The 24,474-nt window shown below is 46.3% G+C and overlaps 2 protein-coding genes across 3 annotated transcripts in view; one reads left to right on the forward strand and one right to left on the reverse strand.

Annotated features, from left to right (window-relative positions):
• The window catches only part of WDR12 (WD repeat domain 12), a 344,303-nt gene that overhangs the window by 165,149 nt on the left and 154,680 nt on the right, over window positions 1-24,474 (forward strand). The gene's annotated exons all lie outside the window — the stretch shown is intronic.
• BMPR2 (bone morphogenetic protein receptor type 2) overlaps window positions 1-24,474 on the reverse strand; it is a 156,042-nt gene that overhangs the window by 7,931 nt on the left and 123,637 nt on the right. For both annotated transcript variants that reach the window (XM_060256930.1, XM_060256931.1), the window contains exons 4-11: window positions 14,880-14,990; window positions 13,867-13,958; window positions 12,459-12,689; window positions 10,056-10,170; window positions 7,728-7,888; window positions 4,922-5,069; window positions 3,233-3,369; window positions 766-938 (exon numbers count right to left, since the gene is read on the reverse strand). In XM_060256930.1, the coding sequence (XP_060112913.1) occupies window positions 766-938; window positions 3,233-3,369; window positions 4,922-5,069; window positions 7,728-7,888; window positions 10,056-10,170; window positions 12,459-12,689; window positions 13,867-13,958; window positions 14,880-14,990 (1,168 nt within the window). The remainder of the gene's footprint in view (window positions 1-765; window positions 939-3,232; window positions 3,370-4,921; window positions 5,070-7,727; window positions 7,889-10,055; window positions 10,171-12,458; window positions 12,690-13,866; window positions 13,959-14,879; window positions 14,991-24,474) is intronic.

Genomic DNA, 24,474 nt, shown 5'->3' on the forward strand with positions numbered 1-24,474 from the left:
GTGGCCCGGTACTGGTCCCCAGCCTGGGGGTTGGGGACCCCTGGCCTAGAGCCCATGGGAAAGAATGGGGGCCATTTTTATTTTATTTTTTAAAAATGAACCATAGAAGTTCTTGCTGCAGTGTGACAACTATACCGCTGCTCACTTCATCTGTCTTATTATCTGATTAAAAGTGCAAGCGTACTGGACGGGGAGCAGGGATAACAGGGTGCTGTGGCGCAAACCACACCACAAACAATACTGCGTAGATCCCGGGGCGCCTGTACAGCCACACTCCACAGAGTAATCGTAACACAGCTGGAGATGTTAACTGGAGGAGGAACTGTGTTTGCCAAAGTACAAGACCCACAGGACTGGGGGTTGAGGAAAGGCGATGCTTGCAAGCAAAGCACACTGTGGGGAAAGGCACAGGGGCAAAAACCTTCAAGTCCGGAGTGGTGCGGTGGTTACAGAGACCAACTAGGATCTGGGGGACCCAGGTTCTAATCCTCATTCTGACATGGGAGCTTGCTGGGTGGCCTCAGGCCAGGCACCTGGCCAACCTTGCAGAGCTGTTGTGAGGATAAAACGGAGGAGAAGAAAACAATGTGAAGTCACTTTGGATCCTCTCTGGGGAGAAAGTGGGGCCAGGACACTAGAAGCCCTCCCACTGTGCCCCTCCAAAAGCACGAAGAACACAGAGCATCACTGCCCCAAGTTCCAACAGTACGCTGTGGCTAATAGCCACTGATGGACTGAACCCTGAACATATTAAGGGGACTCTACCGCTCATTCTGCATAGCTGTAGACGTGGGGTTCACGGTTGGGCTGACGGATTTGTTCCTCTCCCAAATCATCATGAGCTCGGCCATCCGCTCTTCGGCGCACTGGGCCGTCAGCCGAGCCTCAGCATCCTGATCCCAACAGTCTTCGATTGTCTCTTTCAGCGACCTCACAGCCTGGAAAACACAACGGTGTCATGTTTCCTGCCCCTTCGTTCAACCTGCTGATCGGCAATGCGCCTGCTAAAACTTGGGTTACTGGGTGGTTAATTCTGAAAGTCCATTTAAGTATCCTATACTTTGGAAGAACAAAGCCTGAGCTCAGCTGCACCTTTAAGACTAACCAAGTTTCATTCAAGGCATACGGTATAAGCTTGCATTGTGCCTGCACCCGAAAGCTCACACCTTGAATAAAACTTGGTTGGCCTTAAAGGTGCCAACAGACTCGAACTTCGTTCTGCTGCTTCACACCAACACGGCTAGCCGCTTGAATCTGTATTTTGGAAGGTTAGGCAATACTGCATAATTAATAGTTTTGCATTCATTTAAATGACATCGCAGTGAGCATTCCTGTCTAGAGATGTGAAGGCCGGGGGGGGGGGGGGGTGGAATGGAAAAAAAATTGGGGGGAGAACGGAATTCACACACACACACATTTTTTCCTCCCCTGAAGACTTTTCTGTTTTTTTTTCTGATGGAAAAATTGGAAATTCTGGGGAGTACTGGAAAAAAACAACCATGAAATATTTGCTCTTTTAGAATGAGCAAAATGTTTTTAAAGACAAGGAGGGCAAGCTGTAAACATCTACAGCAGGGGTGGCCAACAGTAACTCTCCAGATGTTTTTTGCCTACAACTCCCATCAGCCCCAGCAAGCATGGCCAATGGCTGGGGCTGATGGGAGTTGTAGGCAAAAAACATCTGGAGAGTTAACATTGGCCACCCCTGATCTACAGCTTTTAAATCCAAGATACATTTCTGCATCTAGAAGGGTACCTTATCTTCATGTTATTAGAATAGTAAAATTAAACCGTCATTAAAGCAGTAAAAATTTATACTATTAAAGTACAGACAGTAAAATGTTTGAAATCCAAACTCGTTTTCCGTGGCTTTGAAATTTCAAAAAAGTTTACATCTCTACTCCTGTCTACAACTGGCCTGTTAAAATGACTCACCCCAGGGTGTGTGAAAACTCTCTCTCTCTCTCTCTCTCTCTAGAAGCAGTTCTGCCACATGGCATTTGACTACAGTATGATTTCCTTCACTGCTAGGAAATTGGAAACGTTTCTTAATGTGTGTTGAGACTGAGAGAGAACTTTCTGGGGTATTCTTCAAGACCAGGGGTGGAATTCTAGCAGGAGCTCCTTTGCATATTAGGCCATGCCCCCTGATGTAAGCCAATTCTCCAAGAGCTTACAAGGCTCTTTTTGGTAAACTGTTGGAGGATTGGCTACATCAAGGGTGTGTGGCCTAATATGCAAAGGAGCTCCTGCTAGAATTCCACCCCTGTTCAAGACCATTACTACATCAGCAGGGAGGAGCGATAGTGATCATTCAATGTATGATCTGATGTACAAAAAATCCTTCAAGGGAGGAAATGGATTATCCAGAAGGAAGATGCTTCTGCATGTTTGCTTCTACAGTAAATGTTACTGATTTCAGAGGCAGAGAGCCCAAAGAGGATTTCATCAAGAAAAACAGCATGGCCAAGTGCTGCGTGCTTCATTGGGTTGGGCCAATACAATAACAACATTTTAAAATTACAGTCCCACCTATTTCACTGCATACTCATGCCTAGCTATGGATAACTAGTTTGCGGACTGAACGAGTCACAGCAGCAAGCTGGGCTTTTTTTGCAGCAGGAACTCCTTTGCATATTAGGCCACACCCCCTAATGTAGCCAATCCTCCAAGAGTTTACAGTAGGCCCTGTAAGAACAGCCCTGTAAGGTCTTGGAGGATTGGCTACATCAGGGGGGTGTAGTCCAATACGCAAAGGTGTTCCTGCTCCAAAAAAGGCCTTGGTAACAAGTACAAAATTTAACATGATATGCACTGCTTCCAAATATATAATCCTTAGATCATCCTCATATTTTTCACTTTAACATCACATATGGGAGGGACGGTGGCTCAGTGGTAGAGCATCTGCTTGGTAAGCAGAAGGTCCCAGGTTCAATCCCTGGCATCTCCAAAAAAGGGTCCAGGCAAATAGGTGTGAAAAACCTCAGCTTGAGACCCTGGAGAGCCGCTGCCAGTCTGAGAAGACAATACTGACTTTGATGGACCGAGGGTCTGGTTCAGTAGAAGGCAGCTTCATATGTTCATATATTTTTTTAATCCTATAGCAGCAATTACTTTTTTTTTGGAAACCCAAACTGGTGCTGTTGCTTTCTCCCCTTAGAATCCATATTGCAGAAGCCTGTATATTATCATCCAAAGAACAAAAAGGGGAGCGCTGCACTGCATCTCTCACCAAGCTGTTCTCTTTCCAGGCCTCTGGGAATTTTGGTCGTTGCTTTTCCCTGGAAACAAGGACTTGCATATCTTCAAAAGTGGGATGGTTTCCAACTTCGGCTTGGAACGCTGTCTGGAAATCTGGCACAGCCTCCCCTGTTTGCAGAGAAAGTCATTTAAATATATTAGAATGAAGAATGAAAAATGAGACATGATCAAATTATCTAGGCCCTGAAATGGCAAGGTAGGGTAGCAAGAAAAGGAAAGGTCCCCTGTGCAAGCACCAGTCATTTCCAATTCTGGGGTGATGTTGCTTTCACAACGTTTTCACGGCAGACTTTTTTACGGGGTGGTTTACCATTGCCTTCCCCAGTCATCCAGACTTTCCCCCCAGCAAGCTGGGTACTCATTTTACCGACCTCGGAAGGATGGAAGGCTGAGTCAACCTTGAGCCGGCTACCTGAAAACCCAGCTTCCACCGGGGATTGAACTCAGGTTGTGAGCAGAGCTTAAGACTGCAGTACTGCAGCTTTAACACTCTGCACCACGGGGCTCTTCTAGGGTAGAAAATAGGTGCTTTATTGTATTCTCCTCCTGCTTCTGAACCAAGACTTGTGTCCCTGGGGGGGGGGGGGGGTTGAGCAGAAACGCGGTTCCAGCTGGCTTGGCACCAGCGGTGTGGCCTAATATGCAAATGAGTTCCTGTTGGGCTTTTCCTACAAAAAAGCACTATGTAAAACAATGGTGATGCCAGGGGGTGTGGCCTGATATGCAAATGAGTCCCTGCTGGGCTTTTTCTACAAAAAAAGCCCTGCTTGTCCCACAATCCTAGATATCATTCTCCAGCAAAATCATTCTCCAATTCCGATATGTTTATTAGCTTTTGCTGTTTTCCTACACAACTTATACTATCCAGAACAAACTGCTATTCTTTTAATTTGTTAATGTCGCTATTTTGCTACTGGATTCTAACTTTGTACCATTTTGCATGCTTAACCCTACCCACAAGCTATATGTAGCACTGCCAACTGTATCCCATTTAATCGTCTGATGAAGTGGGCTTCTAGCACATGAAAGCTTACATTCTCAGTAAAACTTTGTTGGCCTTAAAGGTGCTACTGGAATCCAGCTTTGTTCTGCTCAGGACACTGATGACTGAAAGCTCCTCTCTGCCTACACAACCTGGCATTTCACTCTTCAGCATGGAGGAGTTTGGACAGATCCAAATGACAGCTTCCTGTGTTCCTGTTTTGTCCGGGGACAGCACCCCGAACAGCGAGATGACGGGTGAAATCGGTGCATGGCCCATACAGAGCCTTTACCCAATCTACCATGCACCCCACAGTGCAGTTGTGTTTTGGGGGTGGTGGTGGAATATATATGGAATCACAGAGCCTCCCAGTAAGCCTCTTGTGGAGATGCCCTTGGTATCCATTCAACCGTACTGCCACTAAGCATGTAAGCTTTTCTTAATGCCTAGAGCTTATTGACGGGATTAATTTATTAAGTACAAGGCCACGTTATTTCGGCACAAGGCAAACAAAAAACCCAATACCAACCTCCAACACTAGATGGCGCCGGGTTCGCTGTGATAAACCTACCACAGAATTGGGGATTTATAGCAAGAACTGTGTTCTAAGTATTTAAAATCCAACAGCTAGCACCAAATACAATCAGGACAGGAGAATTTCAGGAATTCTTCCCTTACCTGGGAACAGATCATTGCATCTCATAAAAATCTCCCAGTAGATCAAGCCTAGTGCATACATATCGACTTGTTTCAGAGCGGATTCGCAGTCCCTCAGGTTCACGGCTCCTTCGAGGACTTCGGGGGCCATGTAGCGGATCGTACCAACCTGTAATGCACATTGCGCCATCCTTGCATTAATTCGGGGCCTAGAAAATTCTCCTTAATACTCAAATCCTTCCGAAGAAGTCAGTAGACACATCCCCCGTCCCCCGATCGGGTTTGCATTCATTCTCAACCCTCAGCGATCACTTGAACAGAAAGCTCTTTATGCGCCTGCTGGCTTCGTTCTGGCCCTGTTTAATTACATTTAAAATATAACAGCTATAGCCTCCTTTTAATGTACTGTCATTATCAGAAGGGTCTCAGGTGGCAACTTCTAAGATTCAAATACTGCTTTTCTGAAATCATAGTGAAATACGGGAAGCCAAGAGAGGAATGCTGAGCTAAAATATCTGATATTTCCTTGACTTCAGAATTAACGGCGGAGCCTCTCTGATTTCCAGCAGGTGCAGAGAGGGGAGAGGGCTGCATGCACGGCGGAGATCCGTAAAGGAGTAAATTCTGCATACTGAGTGAGGGGATAGGATCAGATAATTCCCCTCTCTTTGCCAACAGTAATAACAAATAACAGGAGCCATTTCTCATCTTTTTTTGGATAATGGGATAGTACAGCATTTTGTGCCATTCTGCCAAGCTTTGTAAAAAGCCAAGTGGTCCATCTGGTATTTTTGGAAACTGCCAACCTCGAGATTACAATAGAAGAATGCAATTTGTATTGCCCCGTTCTCATGAAACAAGAGCACTCGGTTACTACCAAGCCCCTTGGGAGTTTTCTTTTATCTTGAACGAAAACAAAAACAGAAATTGAGATCAATTCCTTTCTCAGTTTTCTTCTTTCCAATTTGGTCACAAATTGCAGTTTCCAAAAACCAGATGCTCTCCCTCTCTTCAACTCTCAGGTTAAACACACAGTAGTTATTGCAGTAGCTGCTGACTTCCGGAAGCAAGTAACTGGGGTAGAGAGCTGGAAGGTCAGTTTATCATTATTAGCATTCTTTTTTAACAATCATATGAATGGGGAACTAATAAATGACATGCATCTCCAGTGATGCATCCAAATCACTAAGCTCTGGTAGAAGAAGAAGATATTGGATTTATATCCCGCCCTCCACTCCGAAGTCTCTCAGAGCGTCTCACAATCTCCTTTACCTTCCTTCCCCACAACAGACACCCTGTGAGGTGGGTGGGGCTGGAAAGGGCTCTCACAGCAGCTGCCTTTTCAAGGACAACCTCTGCCAGAGCTATGGCTGACCCAAGGCCATTCCAGCAGGTGCAAGTGGAGGAGTGGGGAATCAAACCCGGTTCTCCCAGATAAGAGTCCGCACACTTAACCACTACACCAAACTGCAGTTACTGATAACCCAAATATGAGATGCATGCGAATAGGGACACATTAAGCGTTTCAAGTGTGGCTTCCCTTACCCAAAATATTCGCAATGAGACAGATCAAGACGGGTAGGCGGGATAGTCTATCTGCAGCAGTAGAAATGAACAATGGTCCAGGAGCACCTTTGAGACAAACAGAATGTGTGACAGGGAGGAGCTTTCGTGAGTGACTCATGAAAGCTTCTCCTTGCCACAAATTTGTTAGTCTTTAAGGTGCTCCTGGATCGATTTCGCACTCACCTTACACCGCTTTCACGTTCGTCTTCTCAGCGCGGCTTCCTTCCGATTTGCCACTATCTCCCCGGGGCTGCAGCAAGCGTCGGCGTTTTCACACAGCAAACAGAAACCGGTTTTTAGCGGTTTCCGTTTGCTGTGCGAAAACGCCGATGCTTGCTGCAGCCCCGGGGCAGATACTGGGAAATCGGAAGGAAGCCGCGCTGAGAAGACGAACGTGAGAGCGGCGTAAGGTGAGTGCGAAATTGGTCCTGCTCTTTTCTCCAGGGGTCAGGAGACCAAGTTCTATGAGGAAAAGCTGAAGGAGCTGGGGATGTTTAGCCTGGAGAGGAGGCAGCTGAGAGGTGATATGATCACCATTTTCGAGTACTTGAAAGGCTGTCATATAGAGGATGGGGTGGAATCGTTTTCTGTGGCCCCGGAAGGTAGGACCAGAACCAATGGGTTGAAATTAAATTAAAAGAGTTTCCGGCTCAACATTAGAAAGGACTTCCTGACCATTAGAGTGATTCCTCAGTGGAACAGGCTTCCTCAGGAGGTGGTGGGCTCTCCTTCCTTGGAGGTTTTTAAATGGAGGCCAGATGGCCATCTGACAGCGATGAAGATCCTGTGAATTTGGGGTAGGTATTTGTGGGTTTCCTGCACTGTGCAGGGGGTTGGACTAGATGACCCTGGAAGTCCCTTCCAACTCTATGCTTCTATGACTCTACTGCTACAGATAGACTGACACTACTACCCAGCTTGGAAATGAGCAGTGACTCACAAAAGCTCACACCTGCCACAAATTGTGTTAGTCTCCTGAGTTCTTGCTCTTTTCTACCTGCAAAGAACAACTGAGAAAGGGCTGAAGTCCTTCCTCTGCAAATTCTGGTGACTGACCTGCCCTTGGCACATCTGCTTGTGCTCCCTGTCCTCTTCTCAGGCAACCTCTGCCTCCAGAAAGACCTATCAAGTTCTCCATTGATTACATGCTCTTAGAGGAGTCATTCAGTTACCGAGGTTCTTGTTGAGGTGGCAGAGGACAGGTTTAAAGGAGGCACGTCCTTCAGACCTGTTCATCATTGCAACCTCCGTCCATGCTCACCTCGCTAATTGCCGCATTGTCCTCCTCGCCGGGCCGCACCAGCCGATTCCCCGTCAGTTTCATGGAGAGGCCGAAATCGCTGATGACGCAGGTCCCATCATTCTTCACCAGCACGTTGCGGCTGTTCAGATCTCGATGGGAGATGGCAGGTTTGTAATGGTCTGTCGGGCAGATAGGGAAATACTATTTCAGGACTGCGACTGTCTCTCTCGCTGTACCATAAAGCCTAATACGGGCACCAAGAGAGCAATTCCAATTCCAAATACCTTTATTGGCATAGAAATAAAAAGTACAGCATAGCAAATTTACACGGAGTTTCAGCTATAAAAACCAGTCAAACATCAAGAAGAGAGCAAAAAAAAAAATGACTTTGTGCCTATAATGAGAACGTTTTCCTGCTATCCTACTGCAAAAGTGGTCATGCTAGCCCCTTCAAAGGGGAAAAATGTTGCCCTGTCCAAGACAAAGAGCCGTTTTATGTTTTAATTTTGGGGGAGGGCAGGATATACACTGACGTACTGATTCTATATTTCATTTTTTAAACAAGGAATCAAAGAGGTTTCCCCCCACAGGAAGCCTTCTGCAACCACTAGCCATTTCACCTGGCCAGTTATAGCACAAAAGAAGAAGATACTGGATTTATATCCCGTCCTATACTCTGAATCTCAAGAGTGGTCACAATCTCCTCTACCTCTCCCCCCCCCGCCCCCACCAGACACCCTGTGAGGTAGGTGGGGCTAAGAGAGCTTTTTACAGCAGCTGCCCTTTCAAGGACAACTCCTACAAGTGCTATGGCTGACCCAAGGCCATTCCAGCCGCTGCAAGTGGAGGAGTGGGGAATCAAATCGGCTCTCCCAGATAAGAGTCCGTGCACTTCACCACTACACCAAACTGGCTCTCAGAGAGAGGCAAGCAGCATTTGGTACCCCTGCCTGGATTCCTCAGGAAGATCTCACTTGTGTCTTGTGGATGCACACAGGATGCCACATATTATCCAAAAAAGAGAAGCAGGACTAAGCCTCACAAAGAGGAGCATTTCCCTCACAGTCTGCTTGCTAAGAGGACGGAAACAGAGCTAGAGTCAGGTAAAGTTATCAGCCCAGGAAGCAGCCATTCATGTCAACAGAGATCAGCAGCCAAAGAACTGCAGAAGTTCAGCTGCAGGAGCTGCTGAGCTTCATGAGACAATCTGGTGATTTGGTGCTCTGTCCCCATCATTTGAAAACATCTGGGCAATGGGCAGAATTGCTCAGTCAGCTCACCCTGTTTGGCTGAGACACTGATAACTTTCTAACACTGCCACTACCGTGCACGTGCAAAGGGCGAGCAAGTCGCAGTTGACTTACAGTGACCCCACAAGGTTTTCAAGGCAAGAGGCGAACAGAGGTAGTTTCCCATTGCCTGCCTCCACATAGCGACCCTGGGTTTCCTTGGTCTCCCATCCAAGTACTAACCAAAGCCACCCTGCTTAGCAGCCAAAATCTGACCAGACTGCAGTAGCCTGGGCCATTCACGCCAGTGCACCACAGCTACGTTGCCTTGTTTATTCTTAGACCAGAGGTGACATGATAGAAGAAGAAGAATTGCAGATTTATACCCCGCCCTTCTCTCTGAATCAGAGACTCAAAGCGGCTTATAATCTCCTATATCTTCTCCCCCCACAACAGTCACCCTGTGAGGTGGGTGTGGCTGAGAGGGCTCTCCCAGCAGCTGCCCTTTCAAGGACAAGTCCTGCAATAGCTACAGCTGACCCAAGGCCATTCCAGCAGCTGCAAGTGGAGAAGTGGGGAATCAAACCCAGTTCTCCCAGACAGGAGTCCGTGCACTTAACCACTACACCAAACTGGCTCTCAAGAGGTTTACAAGATTGTGCATGCGACTGACAAAGGGAGACTCGGGGACAGTCGCCTCCTCCCTTCTTTTCCCCTGAAGGAATTTGACCTGATTCCCCTTTGGGGCTGCAGCCCCCAACTCATGATACCTTTTGTTTACAAGCCTTCCCCGACCTTCGAGGAGATTGTTCGAGTGAGCCCTGGACTGACCAGGAAACATAAAGGTGGGGAAAGATCTGTTCCAACAGCTCCACCAACACCGATTGAGGCTACAGTGGACCTCTTATGCATAAATCTGCCCTGCGTTTCAGCCTAAAGCCAAACAACAAACGCGTAGAAGTCCAAGGAGGAATAAACAATAAAAACCAGACATATGAACAGGAGAGTAACAGAAAATATCCATGCCATTTTAAAATACGAGTCTGGCAAAATCCCACAATCTCACTGCCTAATAGGCAACTTAATCTCTACGCAAGCTTCCCCATTGTGACCTTACCTCCGCGAGGTAACTCTGTGTGAAGATAGGCCACGCCTCGAGTGATGGAGTGCGCCAAGCGACAAGAGCTCACCCAGTCGCTGGAGTGGAGGCCCAAGTATCTGCATAGAGAACCCTGGAAGGAGAATAAGGATACGCCTTTTGTTAGGTGTCATAGGCTCAGTTTGGTTCTTGGAAACAGAGGAGACTGGCGAAGACATACGGCCAGACATACACATTGGTTGTCAGGGCTATGTAAAAACTCATGCAGTCCTTATAATCTTATAATGGGAAGGAATAATGAAAACTGAGTTTTCAGACACCTGCCTTCTCCCCCTGGTGAAGGCAGCATGGCAGAATACCTTCCTGACGATAAAGGCTTGGGATGCCTAGTTAAGGTGCCAGATCCTAACCACAGCCTGAGAGACAGTCTGCCTCCAAACTTCGGCTAGGTAAATGTTCCTTTCTGCAGAATTATTACTGGATTCTTGGTTCTTAGTGCAGAACTTCTGTCCCCAAATAACTGCACACTAATAACGGAACAAAGTGCAGCTAAATAGGAGGGAATGCTCTTCTGCATCTGCTAAAGGTAAAGGTAAAGCTAGTCCCCTATGGAAGCATCAGTTGTTTCCGACTCTAGGGTGACGTCGCATCACAACGTTTTTGCAGACTTTTTACACGGTGGTTTGCCATTGCCTTCTCCAGTCATCTACACTTTCCCTCCAAGCAAGCTGGGTACTCATTTTACCAAACTCAGAAGGATGGAAGGCTGAGTCAACCTCAAGCCAGCGACCTGAACCCAGCTTCCACTGGGATCGAACTCAGGTCGTGAGCAAAGCTTGGACTGCAGTACTGCAGCTTTACCACTCTGCGCCACGGGGCTCTGCATTCACTGCTAGGCTCTAAAACTCTCTGCTGAGCGCTGCAGGAAGGAAGGGACCTCAACGTCTGATTGCACAGCTATCTGAGAGACTATTTCGCCACCATGACAGCTCAAATCTGGGCCAGTATTCTTCCCTTCACTACTCCTGCACAAATAAATGTTTCCATTTTTCAAATGCCTAACTATTGTTGAGCATGTCATTGTTGAAATCCTGGGGAGGGGGAGCAGAAATGGCATTAAACGATATGGTATTCAGAGCATGAATACTCCTATGTAATACAAGCACTTTAGCAAGGTGATCCTTGCAAAAATTGTTAAAATTCACATCAACGAAATCGATGCACTGTTATCTCTAGCCTTTTATGTGGTATGGCACTGTATAAATCACCGGGGGGGGGGGGGGAGCTGCTCAAAGCACTGATATTGTGCACTTACAACCCCCTCGCCTCAGTTTTCAAGGCAAGAGACGTTCAGAGGCGGTTTGTTTCACCTGCCTCTGTGTCATGACCCTGATATTCCTTGGTGGTCTCCCACCCAAATATTAGCCAGGGCCGACCCTGCTTAGCTTCCGAGATCTGATGAGATCAGGCTAGCCTGCACTATCCAGGCTACATACCAATTCTCAATCTCATCCAGAGGCCTGCAACTTTTTCATATGTTTAGAGCAGGGTGTAAAAAATGCGGCCCATGGGCCAAATCAGGCCCCCGAGCAACTGGTTGTCATCTGCTTCCTTCTCCCTCTCTCTTGCTTCCTTCTTCATCACAGCTTGCTTTGCAAGGCTTGCTCAATCGCACAGGAGCTACAGAGCGAAGTCTCTATTGTCTCCATTGGCTGAGGTTTCTCCCTTGGGGAGGAAGTGGGGGAGGGATAGCTTGTTTTGCCAGGCTTTCTCAATTTCACAGCAGAGCTACTGAGCCAAGCCTCTCTTCCTTCTATTGGCTGAGGCTTCTCCCTCTCCTGGTCCCCTGGGGAAGGAAGGGAAGATCCACAGCTTCCTTTGCCCAGTTCCCTGGATCCCATGGGAGAAATACAAAGAAAGTACCTTTAAGACCAAGTGCTAATGTTTTCAGGTTTTAAAAAAATCTTTGTGTTTGTCCGTGTCCTTTATAATGTTTATATCTCTGCTACCTAATCATAAATAGGTACACACGTGGCCCGGCCCAACCCGACACAGCTCGGCTAGGTCTCATTTATGTCATATTCGGCCCTAATAATAAATGAGTTCGACACCCGTTTGAGAGGTTTAAAACCCTTTGGAGGTCAGTACAATAGCGCAGAGCAGGAGGCTAGAAAGACCATGGCATATGGCTCTCCGTACTTCATTTCCCCCATGGATCCGGCCACTGAAAATCAAGCACACTGTGACATTTAAAGCCCCACTGCGGGCCTATTATTATTCTGAATGTGTAACAATATCTGTAAGAATATTGCTGGGCATTTTTGAAATTGCAAATACTCATGCAGTGTTTTCACATTAACCATGATAAAAGTCAGTTCTCCTTAGGTAATCTGACACAGCTCTCTTTGAACTATTACTTACATTGGGATAATATTCCATGACTAATAAATATTCTATCCGCCCTTCTGTAGTGAACCTTTCATCCCCGACAATGAAGCGGGCAATGTTCTCGTGGTCCATCAGTGGGATTCTGTAGATGTTCCTCTCGTTGATGAAGTTCTGGCGGTTTGTGAAGGAAAAGACTTTCACGGCCACCGGGCGCTCGTCTAAAGAGCCTTTGTAAACGGCTCCGTATCGCCCTCGACCAATCAGCTGAGAAGAAAAATATAAAATAATTGTTGGCTGCGCTTCAAAGCCATGTGCAGTATACATCTTGGCCACAATCCAAGACGGTGTTAAGTGTATTTGGTTTCAGTGAGCTTAAACACATGTACGCCAGTGCTGAACCTTCAGTTATAAAGTACAGCATTTCGCTGTTGCATACACAGGATTTATTTCTGAATTCGATGGCTAGAATCCAAGTGCTGCGTATGCAAAGCGGAAGACACAAATGATTTTGGGGGGTGGGTGGGAATGGCTGTATATTGCATGATTAGATGAATGCTGCTTTGGATCTCCATGAAATGACACATTGCTTTGTAGACAAAATCAAAAAATGCAAGGGGCCATGCCCTTGGATGTAGTGGTTAAATGTTCTACTACAGTAGTAAAAAGGTAACGGTAGTCCCCTATGCAAGCACCAGTCATTTCAGACTCTCAGCACCAGTCATTTTAGACATCGCATCATGACATTTTCTTGGCAGACTTTTTACAGGGTGGTTTGCCATTGCCTTCTCCAGTCATCTACACTTTCCCGCCAGCAAGCTGGGTGCTCATTTGACCGAACTCGGAAGAATGGAAGGCTGAGCGAACCTTGAGTGAACCCAGCTTCCACCAAGATCAAACTCAGGTCATGAGCAGAGAGCTCAGACTGCAGCTTTACCACAGTACTAGGATCTTGGTAAACCCATCTTGGACCGTAAATGGAACAGAAATATAATAAGTGGTTCACTTTAAATATTTAGGTGTTACCTTCAGTCACAACTTGGCATGGGAAACTTCTATTTCCTCAGCTCAAAAAAAAAAAGAAGTAGATATAAATGCTTTCATACACATCTCCTGTTGCAATATATACCTGAAGCTACTGAGGCCTTTAATGCTAAGTAAAAAGACTTGTGGATACACTGACATTTGCTCTTTCTAACAGCATGCTGCAAACCTAAGCCAGCTTCTCTCTTTGAAAGTAAACCCCAGTAATAATAGTACAGAAGAGGGAGTGCTTATTTCTAGAACAATCTCCTAAATTATTATCAGCCTGCCTGCCTGCCTGATGAAGGAAGAGGTCCAGCAGTCACTCGCCCTGGGGCTTCATGACCCTCTGGTAGCAAACAGATCAGACAATTTATACACTGAAGTGCAGAGATCCCCAAACCCCAAAAGGCGTAGTTACCTCCAGCATCTTTAGATTATCTAAGTCTAATGAGGGTTCTGACGTTGCAGCTTCCATCATGTTCATACTGTGCAGGCCCTGCTTACGGTCCCCTATAAAGAAGAGCCAGACATTCCAGATGTTAAATGACCTGGTTAGTATCACACACCAAAACAGCCAGGTTGGAGCCTATCAAGGACACTCAGGGATGCAGCTCCTTCCCATCGCTGTCTTCCTCCAGAAGCCTCCTGAAATCTCTGAAAGGCCAATGCTCAGATTTAGGGGAGTCCTATGAACAAAATGCCGTGGGGCATGGGGTCCCTGTCCTCGGTCTTCTGCCAGCAGAGTGTCTGCAGATATGAGAATGAAGTGAAAAGATGCACCCACCCGTACCCTGTAGCATTTTGTTTGTGGGGTTTATTTATTTATGCAAAACATTTCTGTGCCCTCTTTCCACCCAAACAAGACCCCCCCCCACCTGGACCACCACAAGGGCAATGATGACTCTAAGTCATGACTCTAACTGTTCACTTTCTGGATGTCTCCCAAGACTGCCGGAGAAGGCACAGGTAGGGGAAATTCACAATCCCAAGCATCTTCCACCAAGTCCCGATAGTAGCAGTACATGTTGCAACAACGGACTCGCTTGGCCGTGATATGCTTTTCAAATGTCTTTGTTAAGAATTGCAGAAATGGTAGACTGGGAACATCAACACAGAACGACAGGTGTAGGCTATGGCAGAGGTAATCTGAAACAGCCGGCAGTGTCTTAATTGACACGCCTGCAGCAGCTTAGCTCACAGATCCCATCTATCACACAGAGTTTCTTTACTAGCTTCAGATGCCACCAGTAGGATTCATTCCTGGCACGGACTCTCCCTACAAGACAGGCGGGATCCACGTATGGGCAGCAGGAGTAGGGAGGCAGGAAAGTTTCATTCTACTGACAGAAGCACCTATCGTTATCAAAAAAATAAGGAAACCGAGAATAAAAACGTCGCTTTAATTTTTTAAAAAAACTCATCGAAACTCACCTGCGAACATCCTGTATCCAAAGAAAAGAGCGACCACCAAAACAGCCAGTACGGATACTGACGCCAGAGCGATGACAATGGTTTCATCTCGGTGAAATGAATGGGATGAGTCTGAAAGAAAAAAAGGAAACGGTCTGTGAGGACCTCATCAAGTTTTTCAGGAGGGGTCCGATACCAATGAGAGTGATATGTTAGTGTAGCTGTTTTTATTACAAGCTTATCTCAAAATCTACCATTTCAGTTACAGGTGAGAATATACCTATGTCGTTACCAGTCTAATAAATTGTCCTTGATCGGACTCCAAAATCTGTGAATCAAATGCCATTTTAACTAGTATGGTTAACTGATGGTCCAGCCTTTGTTGCTGTTGTTCTGTCGTCAAGCAGACTCACAGTGACCCCTAGTGGGGTTTTCAAGGCAAGAGGCATTCAGAGGTGGTTTGCCATTGCCTGCCTCTTCGTAGCAATCTTGGCATTCCTTGGGGGTTTCTACAGAAAAAGCCCAGCAGGAACTCATTTGCATATTAGGTCACACACCCCGACATCACCATTGTTTTGCACAGGGCTTTTTTTTTTTTTGTAGAAAAAGCCCAGCAAGGACTCATTTGCAGATAAGACCACACACCTTGAAGGCACCATTGTTTCACACAGGGCTTTTTGTGTAGAAAAAGCCCAGCAGGAGCTCATATGCATATTAGGCTGCACTCCCTGACACCAAGCCAGTCGGAACTGCGTCCCTGTGCGTTCCTGTTCAAAAAAAGCCCTGGGGTTTCCCATCCAAATATTAGTTGGGGCTGACCAGTGTTCCCTCTAAGCAGAGTTAGCATGAGCTAGCTCACAGATTTTTAGCTTCCAGCTCACAGATTTTTGTCTTAGCTCAGGAAGGATGACCCCAGAGCACAATAATTTATGCAGTAGCTCACAACTTTTATGCCAGTAGCTCACAAAGTAGAATTTTTGCTCACAAGACTCTGCAGCTTAGAGGGAACATTGTGACTGACCCTGTTTAGCTTCCCAGATGTGACGAAATCTGGATAGCCCAGGTCAGTGTTCCTCTAGATTGGTTGATGGGACCAAAGCAAAGATCATTTCGTTTGGGCAAAGTTTCAGAGTATTGTGCTCCTTTTCAAATATCTAGCACATTACTCAGCTGAAGACACAGCCCACAAGGAACAGCAATGAAAACCAATGATTGTGGAAGAATTTAATAGCAGATGTGCCGATGCAAACGCAACTCAGCCAAGGAGAACAAGGACTGTGTGTGGCCTTCCACATTTGCCAGGATACTGGCTAACTTTAAAAAGTTAAATAAAAAATTCTCCTCACTCACGGTACATGAAGGGAGCTACCCCCTAACCAGGTCTACTAAGAATCAAGTCCCAAGTTATTCCCAAGAAGGTGTTCTTAGGACTGCAGAGTTAGTCCTACTTATTACTTTTTAAAAGCTGAACACAATGGATTTGCGGACTATAAAAGAATATTTCGAAGTTGTTTAAATTGCTAGCCAGTTCTAATAGCGCAATTCAGAAATCATACTCACATCTCAATTATCAGCTTACTCTTTTTCTAATGCTTCCAGGGAGCATCTGGGAAAGTATTTCAGCATCTTTCTAAAAAAGAAGGTGGCTTTTCTCCCCTCCGGCATACCCAGTAGAGTGAAAGCAAGGTCCTCAAGTGACCTTGTCGGGTCCTCAAGTGACCCTGTGTGTCATAAAATGTAACACCAGGTAGGGGAGATATAAACTTTAGAATGGACACAGACAAACGCACACACTCAACCTAATTCCACCTCACTGGCTTGCTGAGCCTCAGCCAACAGAAGGAATAGAGACTTGGCTCAGTAGCTCTGCTGTGCAACTGAGAGAGCCTGACAAAGCTCTCTCTCCTTCCCCCATTTCTTCCCCATGGGAGGAGCTTTGCTCTGTTCCTCCTGTGCAATTGAACAAGCATGGCAAAGTGAGTTGTGATGCAGAAGGAAGCAAGAGAGAGAAGGAAACAGATAACAGTGAGTTGCTCATGGGCCTGACAGGAGCCCTCTGGGGGTCTGATTCGGCCCCCGGGCTCCATGTTTGACACCCCTGGTCTAAGGGAAAGCTATTCTAGTGGATGCAACCTCTAATCTATGCATCCCAAATTATACAATCCCCTGCTCACAAAGGAAGTAGTGGTGGTGGTGGTGAAAAGTGCCATCAAGTTGCAACGGATTTATGGCAGCCTCTAGTTAGGTTTTCAAGGCATGAGACAAACAGAGGTGGTTTGCCATTGCCTGCTTTTGTGTAGTGACCTGGGTATTCCTTGGCAGTCTCCCATCCAAACGCTAGCCAGGGCCGACCCTGCTTGGCTTCTAGAGATCTGTTGAGATCAGGTCAGGGCATAAGGAGGGACATATCTAATCCCTCCCCTCCCAGCGCAAATGTCTTGCTCTCTCACACACATGCCTGTCTCCAGACAGTCTACACCTTGCACCTTCCCCACACAGTCGACTTTAGCACCACTCAGCACAGGTGGAGCTTGCTTTCTGCCCACCAGCAAGAGAAGGGGGAATGAGTGAGAGAGCAGCACCCCTTCTCTCCCCAACATCCCCACGAGCTGTTGCGCATTACCGGCTGTCTTCCTGTGGGCTCTTTTACAGAGTACGGCTCCTGTGATATTAAGCAATCTCCTCCACCAGTTACGTGCAGAAGGACACATCACCTGTTTGCTCAGGGGAATTGTTCCCCCATGTCATGACTCATGACACCCTCCGGCCAGCTCAGTGATTCCAACTCGGAGTCCTCCAAGGAGCAGACTGGGAAGCCAAGGTAGGCAAACTGGGGAGGACCAGAGGGACCAGGGAAGGACCAAATCCATGGAGGTGCCCACTGACAAGCTACTGTCAGCAGCCAAGGCCACCCTGCCAGAACCTGCAAAGGAAACTTTGTCACCAGCCCTGGAGACAGCTGCCAAGCCTTCACCAGGCAGGACTCAAGTCCAGGCTTATAATGCCGTCACCCCATCCCCTGGACTTTCTCCCGCTCCACAGACAGCAGCAACAGAAGCTGTGAAGGAGGCCAAGCACCAGACTGGCTGCATGTCCCCCCAACTGGAGAAACAGAAGAAAGCAGTGATAGTGCTGCTCCTTTCCGGAATCCTGGCCAGAGCACAATACAGCCCTCAGGGGGCACCAGCACCTGCCTGTGGTGCAGCTGGGGTCAATGACCTCCCAGCCTATTTAGGCTCAGGCCTGGGAGGACAGCCTTGCTGGATTAATCAGTTTGCAGGCCCTGTGTTCCAAGCTGCAGCTCCCTGGCCTCTAGCCCCAAGCTCCAGCCTATGTTTCAGGCCTTATCAGCCCAGGCCCCAATTTGTAGGAAGCCAGACTGGCCCTGGCCTCAGAGAGCAAGACATCCCAAGAGAAGGAATTTGTCCCCTTGGGACCAAAACAACTCCCGCTTTGCCTCTCCTCCAAATGGGCTTTGCTAGTTTCTACCAGACTCTCTAACCTGCTCCCCACCCACCCCTATTCACCTTTACGGTAATATATTCCAGCGTCCTTCCATTCGTATCACTTCCTCATGGGTACACTTCAGCAACAACTGCAAATCTCATCCTAATCAGACTGCAGCTCTTTCACACAATTCTCTAAATAAATGTTTGATTATTCATATTTTATTTTAAGAAAGAAGTTTGGGCTATATTAAGTTACTCCAGGAGTGCAGCCCGCCTCTAACTGGCCTTTGTGTAAAGCTTTCACAGCCGGAGTTCATTAGTGGTTGTAGATTTTCCAGGCTTTATGGCCGTGGTCTTGGCATCGTAGAACCTGATGTTTCGCCAGCAGCTGTGACTGACACCCTCAAAGGTATAACACAGAAGGCTAGGTATAACACAGAGAGAACTCTAGCCTTCTGTGTTATATATCTGAGGATGCCAGTCACAGCTGCTGGCGAAATGTCCGGTTCTATGATCCCAAGACCACGGCCATAAAGCCCAGAAAATCTACAACAACTAGAAGGTCTTATATGGGGTCGTTTTGTAGAAACATAGGTGGTGGAGCTCATTAGTATAACTCATCAGTATATGCCACCCCCCCCACCCCCCGCCACCAGCCAAAAGCAAACCGATGCAAGAAAAGAGAGCCTTGGGCAAAGCGAGGCATCCTTGGGCTGGCTAAAGATCCAGCCAGCCAGCCCAAGCAGGCCTTGCTCGCCTGGGGCTCTTCTGGGCCGCCCCCCCCCCCATCTAAAGGCCAGAAAGTTACCCACCACCCAAAATCACATAAGAAGTGGAGACAGGGTGGCACAGGCTTCTCCAGGAGTTAATGAGGGCTGCTGGGGGCGTGGCAAAGCCCCTGGTGGCTGGCTGGCTGCCCTCTCTCCTAATCCAGGGATGGTTATGCAGTTGCACCTGCTATTCAATGGACAAGATAGTTGGGGGGAAGAGGTGGGACTCTAAGAAAGGCTCAGGAGCTGCATCCCTGTGAGCTTCCGCTGAATCCGAGGCCTGGTCTTATAGCTGATCAAGGGGTTTTGGACTCTTGAAAGCTTATATCCAGGAACTGCTGTTGTCTCTAAAGGTACTGCCAGTCTCCCAATCTACTACTTCTCCTGCAGACCATCATGGCTACCTTCCTGAAACTAACAACGCTTTACAGTTAGCTTCTCTACAGAACAAGGCTTGTAGATTCCAAAGGATTATTATACTTTGAGATTATGAGACCCATTATTAATGAGAATCTCAAAGAAAACAAAATTAGAATAACTCTCGGGCTCTAATAAATGTTTGTGAGAGGGTTTATGATCTGAAGAAGAAAAAAAGAAAATGTAGCTTAAATTTATCCCCAATCCTGTTGTTGTCTAACGCTCGACAGCAGTAAGCAGATTTTCTGGGTATAGAGAAAAATGATCCCCACCCCCCACCCCCACTGTGACGACTTTATGTTCAATATATAGCTAATCAACTAGCTTGAGAAAATTATAGCGACCATTAAAAGCCGTTCCAGTCTTCGTAACTGCTAGAAGCCCCAACTTTAGCAGGTTTAATTCTAATTGGTTTTATGCTAGAAATGCCGTACGTTTTGCTAAATGCGGGTAAAGAGGTTCAACAAAAGAATAAGTCAGCAAGCTAAAGTCCCTAATCCAAATTTTCCTCCCAGCTTAGATATTCTCTGAAGCAGCAATGTTGGGAAATCTTTATTATTCGGATGCTCTCTTCTGTGGATCAAAGGATTATTCTGACTTTAATTAAACTGAAGCCGCTTCATTTTACTTACAGCATGCCCTAGATTGCTATTTACGATTATTAGTTTAAACGCATCTTCAAAAGATGGCAAGATGTAGCATTTTCATGGGCAGTGGGAGGATTTTTTGTATTCTTCCACAGTTGTCAGACTGATCCAACAATTATTCAACGGCAGCCATTTTAGGCAGTTTCCTCTCTGCAAGAGGGTTAGCTACACTGTGATAGCAGTAGGTATAGGGTTGCCAACTCTGGGTTGCGAAATACCTGGAGATTTTGGGGGTGGAGCCTGAGGAGGATGGGGCTTGGGAGAGGAAAGACTTCAATGGCATATACTATAGTGTCCACCTTCCAAACTGGCCATTTCCTCCAGGTGAACTGATCTCTGTCAGCTATAATCCCCAGAGCTCTTCATCCACTGCCTGGAGCTTGGCAACTCTAGGTAGAAACAATGGGTTATATTGAATCAGGTTCACCATTTGAACCATAACAGAGGTAAACTAACATGTCTTGAATTGTGATTTCCCACTGACTTGATCACTGTTGTATACATATACACCCTATTAACTTCCCCTTTCATAGTCTTAATGAAGAAGACTGCAGATTTATACCCCACCTTCTCTCTGAATCAGAGACTCAGAGTGGTTTACAATTTCCTATATCTTCTCCCCCCACAACAGACACTTTGTGAGGTGGGTAGGGCTGAGAGGGCTCTCACAGCAGCTGTAAATGGAAGAGTGGGGAATCAAACCCAGTTCTCCCAGATAAGAGTCCACACACTTAACCACTACACCAAACTAAGAATATACATTTAGCTCTGGCATACTCCAGACAAGCTGTAGGCAACTTTCTTTCTTCTCACATACTACCATCTTTCTCTTCTATGTCATTTCCATGGGGCAGATGCCCTGAAAAGCCACTAGCAATGCATTAACACCTCTTTGACCACAGTTACATGAAACCACAAATTTAAGATAAGTATGACGCACCACACTCCCAATTTTAACAGTATCTACCCCAAAAGGTAGATAAAGAAGCATCTTTCTCTGGAAGAACAGGAAAGACTACTACATTAAATGTGGGGAGGGGATAGAGGAATATAACAGCACAATCTCTCACTCTACGATACTATAAATACACATTGGGTGTTGTGAATCAGTGCTTCACTTGTGATAATATTGCCATAAAGCAGAATGATTGATTGATCAAAAATTCTATCAAGAATCAATTTTGGCGGGGGCGGGGGGATTCCACAGATGCTATTCCCTCTTGACACCATTTTTTGTCTCACGTGGAACCAGGGGGGCAGAGCACCCCACCCTTCTAAAATGTAGCTTTATACCTGCACACACAGCGATTTGCAATCATTCCAATAATATTCTAAACATTAATTTCCTTCTGATGTTGCAATAAGCAATTAAATTAATTATGGTCCTCTACAAGAACGAATTATTGATAAGTGTTTCAAAAATGTCAAGAAGGAAGTTAATCAGCTGGCTGAATTGCTAATGCTGCTCATTTCGTACTTATTCTGCATTGTTCTTCACCTACCTTGCTTGACTCCTTACCGTTTTATGGGTAAAGGAACTCTCAGCATGAGTCCCTGAGTGGGTAGCTCAGGTGACAATATCCAGGTCTGCACCTGTCTGCCCCTAAGAGTCCATCTATTCCCCATCGCGGAAGGTCCCATGAAGGAGAAGCAGCAATAGCTGGACACCCATCTGCTCTACCGCACAGTGGATACTCCCACACTGCTGAAGCCCAGTCTCATCATCTTGCCAAGTTTAGTGCAGTGATCAAGTGCACTGACTCTTATCTGGGAGAACCGGGTTTGATTTCCCACTCCTCCACTTGAACCTGCTGGAATGGCCTTGAGTCAGCCATAGCTTTCACAGGAGTTGCTGTAAAATGCTCTTTCAGCTCCACCTACCTCACAAGGCAACTGTTGTGTGTGTGTGGGGGGGGGGGAGGTAGAGGAGATTGTGACCGCTCTGAGACTCTGAAATTCAGATACTGATATAAATCCAGTATCATCTTCTTCTAAGTGACACAAACATTGATCAACACAGATTAATGCTATCCTGTCAACCCAAAATGCTTGATTGATACTGGGAAAGCAGGGCTAATCTCCCTCAAACCAGCATCTTCAGATTGCTTCAGAGAAATGTCACATGGAGGGAAAGTGCCATCAAGTCGCAGCTGATTTATGGCATGCATGACCCCATAGAGTTTTCAAGGTAAGAGATGAACAGGGGTGGCTTGCCAGTGCCTGCCCCATGTAGCAATCCTGGACTTCTTTGGTGGTCTCCCATCCAACTACTAACCGGGGCTGACCCTTTTTTGCTTCCAAGATCTGATGTAATCAAGCTAGCCTGGGCCATCCAGATTAAGGCGAACGACACGCTCCCAGACTTAATCTCAGATCAGCTGGGCATGGAATTGGTGTGAAAAGAGCTAGAAAACTAAGAGATAAAAATCAGGAGACAGAACTTGGTTTCTGGGAGACTTTTTGTTATTGTGGAGTAGGAGAAAAAAACCCGAGCGGGACGACGTTTGGTTGGGCATATTTATTTTATTATTCTACCAGAGCTGGTCTGTGGGTGGGGCCAGGAGACGAACCAAGGAGGATATTAAAATACTGATAGCTAATCTTAGCTTATAGGTTGACAGGAATACAAATCTAATAAATGAATGATTTACGGATAATAAAAGCCAAGGAGGAGGCATGTACTTGCTGCTAGTTTTACTTGACACCAGGAGAAGAAGGGGAAAGATAAAGGAGAGAGTGCAACCTCCGGCAGAATACAAAGCTATGATGGGCCTGAAATAAACTGGAGAAACTGGATGGGAAACATCGCTTCTCCTGAGAATCCTTGATCTAAAAGGATATGAGATTTTAAATTAACATCATGAAATCAGGGAAGTAGAAAGTCCGAGGCACGGCAGTTATTAACAGCTGCCTGGAACACACATTTATATCATATCTATATGCACAAGCAAAAAAAGACTTTCCAGGAACTGGTGTCTCTGTATGCAGGAACTGAATCTAATATTTAATACAGCGGAAGTACTACAACAAAAAGAAGACAGTTATCAGGCAGGATGCAATTGCCGGCCTCTGGAATGCTATTGAGATTATAAGACAAAAGGGTGTGTGTGGGATAAAGGAAACTGATTTTGTGTATTTTTACAGCAGAAGAGAGTTGCATAGCAACCTAAGTGGATTCTTCCTCTCTTAATGGCGCTGGATTACACAGAGGTTGCAAGTGCCTTTAAATGTAAACTCCATGATGTTTCTAATTCTGACATACATCTCAGATGACTGCATTAGAGAATGGTTTGGAGACCACCAGGGAAGACTTGAGGCTGTTATGCTTAGGAAGGCAACAGCAAACTGCTTGTTTCTTGCCTTGAAAACTCCCAAGAGCTTCCCTGGAACTTCATGGGGTCACCATGAGACAACTGTGACCTGACAGCACACTTTAATTTACAGAATTCTTTATTAACCTAACGATTCACATTCAGCCAAGAGGTCTGCTCACATCTCACATTAGTGTCCAGATCACATGATGTGATGGTATCGCTTTACTCTGCTCTGGTAAGACCTCATCTGAAGTATTGTGTTCAGTTTTGGGCACCACATTTTAAGAAGGATATAGACAAGCTGGAGCGGGTCCAGAGGAGGGCAACGAAGATGGTGAGGGGTCTGGAGACCAAGTCCTATGAGGAAAGGTTGAAGGAGCTGGGGATGTTTAGCCTGGAGAGGAGGCAGCTGAGAGGTGATAGGATCACCATCTTCAAGGACTTGAAGGGCTGTCCTATAGAGGTTGGTGTGGAATTGTTTTCTGTGGCCCTGGAAGCTAGGATCAGAACCACTGGGTTGAAATTAAAGCCAAAGAGTTTCCAGCTCAACATTAGGAAGAACTTCCTGACCGTTAGAGCAATTCCTCAGTGGAACAGGCTTTCTCAGGAGGTGGTGGGCTCTCCTTCCTTGGAGGTTTTAAACAGAGGCTAGATGGCCATCTGACAGCAATGAAGATCCTGTGAATTTAGGGGGAGGTGTTTGTGAGTTTCCTGCATTGTGCAGGGGGTTGGATTAGATATCCCTAGAGGTCCCTTCCAACTCTATGATTCTATGATTCTATCTGACACCTCATTTTCAGAAACTTGTATGGCTAGGGGTGGCCAAACTTGCTTAACGTAAGAGCTACATAGAATAAACGTCAGATGTCTGAGAGATGCAAGACATGAACGCCAGATGTCTGAGAGCTGCAAGGCATGAACATCAGAAGTTTGAGGAAGGAATGAAGGAAATAGATAGGGAGAGAGAAGGGGAAAGAAAGCAACTTTAACTTTAAATGCATTCTCCAAGCTGCCAGCTG

This window comes from Heteronotia binoei, chromosome 16 (genome assembly GCF_032191835.1).
Source record: "Heteronotia binoei isolate CCM8104 ecotype False Entrance Well chromosome 16, APGP_CSIRO_Hbin_v1, whole genome shotgun sequence".
In the NCBI taxonomy this organism is placed as follows: Eukaryota; Metazoa; Chordata; class Lepidosauria; order Squamata; family Gekkonidae; genus Heteronotia; species Heteronotia binoei.